The sequence below is a fragment of the Dreissena polymorpha genome, chromosome 3 (assembly GCF_020536995.1).
Source record: "Dreissena polymorpha isolate Duluth1 chromosome 3, UMN_Dpol_1.0, whole genome shotgun sequence".
Taxonomy (NCBI): Eukaryota; Metazoa; Mollusca; class Bivalvia; order Myida; family Dreissenidae; genus Dreissena; species Dreissena polymorpha.
Genome location: NC_068357.1, coordinates 127,483,153 through 127,487,808, shown reverse-complemented (window position 1 = coordinate 127,487,808; position 4,656 = coordinate 127,483,153). Strand labels below are relative to the sequence as shown.

General features: G+C 36.4%; 1 protein-coding gene across 1 annotated transcript in view; it reads right to left on the bottom strand.

Moving 5' to 3' along the window:
• The window catches only part of LOC127871391 (fork head domain transcription factor slp2-like), a 1,639-nt gene extending 371 nt beyond the window's left edge, over window positions 1–1,268 (bottom strand). The window contains exon 1 of the mRNA XM_052414264.1: window positions 1–1,268. This exon is cut by the window's left edge and continues 371 nt beyond it. Coding sequence (XP_052270224.1) covers window positions 1–1,095 — 1,095 coding nt within the window. The 5' untranslated portion in view covers window positions 1,096–1,268.
• Between the last annotated feature and the right edge of the window lie 3,388 nt (window positions 1,269–4,656).

Here is a 4,656-nt window from a genome sequence, read left to right as displayed (position 1 = left end):
CAATCCCCTAGCCGCGGGCGACGACGGAAGACTTGTTAATGGCTTATTCGACGTAAAATCGTGCACATTTGAAGACGACGTTAAATTCACCGGCTCGTTTCCGAGTATCCGGTCTACAGAAAAATTCAAACGATTTGATGCCCGGCCTGCCGCCGCTGCTGATGAAAGAACGCGAGAGTAGTAAGGGTACATAGGAAAAGACGTCAGACCGAGTCCCGGGATACCGGTAGGGCCTTGAACCTGCATTTGATACAGCTGCGAGTACGGCCACGAATATGGCGACGGTCGCTCTCCGGTTAGTCCGCTGTATGCCGCTATAGACTGCAAGTGCGGAAACCCCATCCGCTTGAACGCTGCGAGTCGGCTACGTGACGCCGTCGTGGAGCGTCGACGTAACTTTCCTGTCGTTCCGCCAATGAAAACGTCGTCCGCTGACGGGTCCAGCATCCAGTAATTACCCTTTCCGGGATCGTCGTAATGACGCGGCACTTTGACGAAACATTTGTTCAAACTTAAATTATGTCTAATAGAGTTTTGCCACCCTTGTTTGTTTTCTTTGTAATACGGAAAGTTTTTCATAATGAACTCGTAAATACCATTTAATGTGAGTCTCTTATCAGCGCTACTACGAATCGCCATCATTATCAACGCATTGTAGCTGAACGGCGGCTTCTCTGGCTTTTTCGATGCCTCCTCGACGTCTATGTCACGGTGCTTTATGTCTTTATTAACCACTTCACCCTGCCTTAAGAGTTCTTTTGTTTCGTTATGATCACTTTCCGGTTCTGAGAATTGTTCGTTTGGTTCATTAGCGCCCGTGTCTGTATCTTCGCAATCATCCACTGAAATATCACCATCCACGTTGATTTCTTCATCATCACTGTCTAGGTTGTCTTTTGAAAAGTTCGAATCCGTGTCAGGTATATCGCTCGTGCTTTGTTCGCCCTGACAACTGTCTGCCAATATTTCGCTCCTATGTGCGTTTTCAGTGACATTAATTTTGTCCGTTTCCCCCAAAACACGGCGGATACTAAACGGGTGAAATTGCATGGTAGACATCTGTGTTTTAGCATTCATTTCAAAGGATTGAACCATTTCTATGCATACGTCCTATATTGTGTGACCATCAACGCTGTCAACTCAATGCCACAATATTCCGTTTCTACATACACTTAAATTAATTAATCGACTCAAGAAGCAGTCTCCAATATTATACCAAATATACACTTTTCACCCAAAGCTTTCAGCCTTGTTAGCAAAAATCACATTAATTACCAATACACAAGTGAATAAAATCCTCACAGAAAGCCAGTTTATGTGAAACTGTATTTAGCGCAAACAACCAATGAAAATATTCTTAACAGTAGTCCCGCCCAATGCGGAGCCTGCCTTTTAATTGAGCCAATGGCGCGCGGCGTAGTAAATGCAAATCAATTCTCCGTAACGGGTTTTCGCGATCGCTGACAAATGTTTAACATCTTGTCCAAATGTTAGATTATTATCTCGGTTGGATAATTATTTCACATTCTTCTGTCTGTCAGCTTAACCACTGAGGTAAATTTAACCATTTGCGATTCGTTTATATTTCAGTGAACGCGGATTGTGAATTGCGATCGATTACGGATGCAGCACATGCTTCGGATGTATTTGTTTACAATCTTTTCGCGCATTATGCCACACAAAGTCTAAGATGATAAACTGGTCTCTTAATCTTTCACAAGTTAGAATCTTCAAGTAGAAATGTAAATTCTGCTTATATAAAACATGTGTCATGGATTTCGTCCATATTATTGCTGACGTATTAATATTAACTAAATTGCCAATAAGGACATACTGTAAAATAACTAAAGCTGAAAATGTTTACATTGCTTTGCTTTATAAGTTGATATATTTAATTTATGTATGCTGTAGATTTAATTACTCGCGCAAACTTTTTAATGACGAAATTGTGTATGAATATTTGAATAATTGAAATTAATATAACACTTTACTCTTTATTTTCGGATCCGATTCCATTTTTTTATTTAAACAACGTAATTGCAGGTCCAGTAATGAATCAGTTGAATATTCTTTTTGTTATTGAATAAAAAACACAACTTGTGCTTAAAATTATGTTTACTTATTATGAGAACTATGGGAAGGAAACACTGGATTCCCTGTCGTATTTAAAAAAATACATTCAATAAAAATGTATTGACCAATTAAATCAAATACAATATAGGACATAATCAGAAATTTGATAGAAACTAATAAGCAAATGCTATGAAACAAAAACTAATAGGTAATGACCCCACGACCCATGTGCAGTTCGCACAGGCTAATCAGGGACGACACTTTCCGCTTTTATGACATTTTTCGTTTTAATGAAGTCTCTTCTTAGCAAAAATCCAATTTAGGCGGAAAGTGTCGTCCCTGATTAGCCTTTGCGGACTGCACAGGTTAATCTGTGACGACACTTTACGCACAAGCATTAAGCCCAGTTTTCTCAGAACGCGGCTCTATTATTAGACATCGCTAGTTTACTCTCGCTTTAACAATTTTATCGGCCTTGGTAATTAACATCGTCCAACATAAATAGAATACTCACACAAATGACGTCAACATAAAACATTAAAATGGACAAACACACAAGTCCGAAATATTATCAATGATTTTTATTTCATATTTAAACTATTTTTGATGAATGATTGATTTGTATGCGTAAATATATGACCTAATTCTTTTTGTAAAATTCAGATAAAAAAATTAGATTCTTTGGGGGCAATTTACAGAACATGGTCCCTTTCAAGAGCGCTGATGTATAGCCAAAAAAAAAACAATATAGTTGATTCGTTTTTTAACGAGATTATGAAAGAATCAACAATGTGCATACCTTTTTTTTATTAAACATATTCACGATTATCAAATAAATGCTTAATACTAAATTTCATGAGATATAAAAGTGAGCATTTGTGTTTCTTGTTAAAACATTAGCAAATATTTCCACTTTCTTGACAGAAGAAACTATCTCAGCCTGCTATCGTTGTATACTATCTCTGTATAACTGTAAAACAATTAAACAAAGAACTTATCTGATATTAACCAAATATTTACACAACACTAACAAAAGTATGTGTCAACTCAATTAAAATGATATGATACGCGAATGTAAACAATAAATACAAAATCCCAAGGGACAGCAATTCTCATCGATGTCACATTAGTTTCAATTAATTCCGACCCATTGGCGAGCGAATTGTTTAAACAAGCGGATGCAACTTACGTAACCATGGCAACATATTTGGGGCGCTCATCTGTTGCGTGCCGGAGTCTGGCACATGTCAGAATGTAACCCCTGGGGCGGGCCGAAACGGGTGGGAACGACTGAATTAAAATTTATTTTCGCTTTTATTTTTTATTCAATTTAGTTTATATAAATAAACGCCGAATTAATGCGGATGCTGGTGTACCTGAAAGACATTTATATTTGCGTTAATTAATAAAAGGAATTTGTGGGATTATTTTTTTTTTACGTGTGAATGATATGTTAAAAATGCTAATGATGCGAATAATTGTAAGTGAAATAAGCAGTCTTAAGTCTACGCTGGTATATTGTGACTTTGATTTCACTCCAAGATTTTATTAAGCGAGTAAGCTAATGTTTAGATAATGTTTAGATAATCTTTATGCGCATGTATTAACACACTAATCATGAAGTAATCTGACGAATGAATTAACAAATGATTGAGGCGGATCAATCAATAGTGAACTGACTGACAATATAATAAATTATTAGTAGAATGGATTTGTGTGTGAACGAACGGTCGAACGAACGAACGGACGACCGAACAAACGAATGAACGAACGGACGAATAGACCAACCGAAAAACCGACCAATCAGCAAACCAACCAAAAAACCAACACACAAAACAAACAACCAACTGAACAAAAAACAAAAGGGACACGTATCAATGAATTCGTGATTCATTGAATATGCCTTTAATTATTTTTATTTGTATTTGCAAACTAAAATATATCATTTCTAATATATAATGCTAACTACGTTCCTAATGATTAAGATATAAACAACAAAACGCTGATCTATCAGCCAATTTGAATTAGGATTCAACAAAGCATAATCGGTCATGCTGTGTATAGTCCATATTATTTAAAATAAGTACAATACGACGTTAGGGTACCAATGGCATAAGTATACATATCACACTAATGTACAACAACAGATCTTATCGAAAAGAAAACACAATAATATGCAATAAGTGATACACATTTCTACGCTTGTCATTACATCCAGGTAAGAAAACAGTTGACTTGACATCTATTGCGAATGAATAACTATTTAGTGTCAATCGCGCGTAGTTACGTAACTTTGGGTTGATTATGATCTTTGGGTCCGTTAAATAAAAACAGTTATTCGCTCCGGGATTTTCCGTACTCGAGAAATGTTGCAACTATTTGTTTTTTCGAGATAAATTGATGATTTGGTGACATCGGTTTGAACGACGATAACTACTAACAATATTTCTTGTGTATTATTTTAAACCGTTGCCTAACAGCGACATTTGTTTATTTTATACTGTCTCTATTGTAAACAAAATAATGACCACTAGGATAAAACGACAATGGTGACGCGACACAAAACAACACCGGCTAAAATAC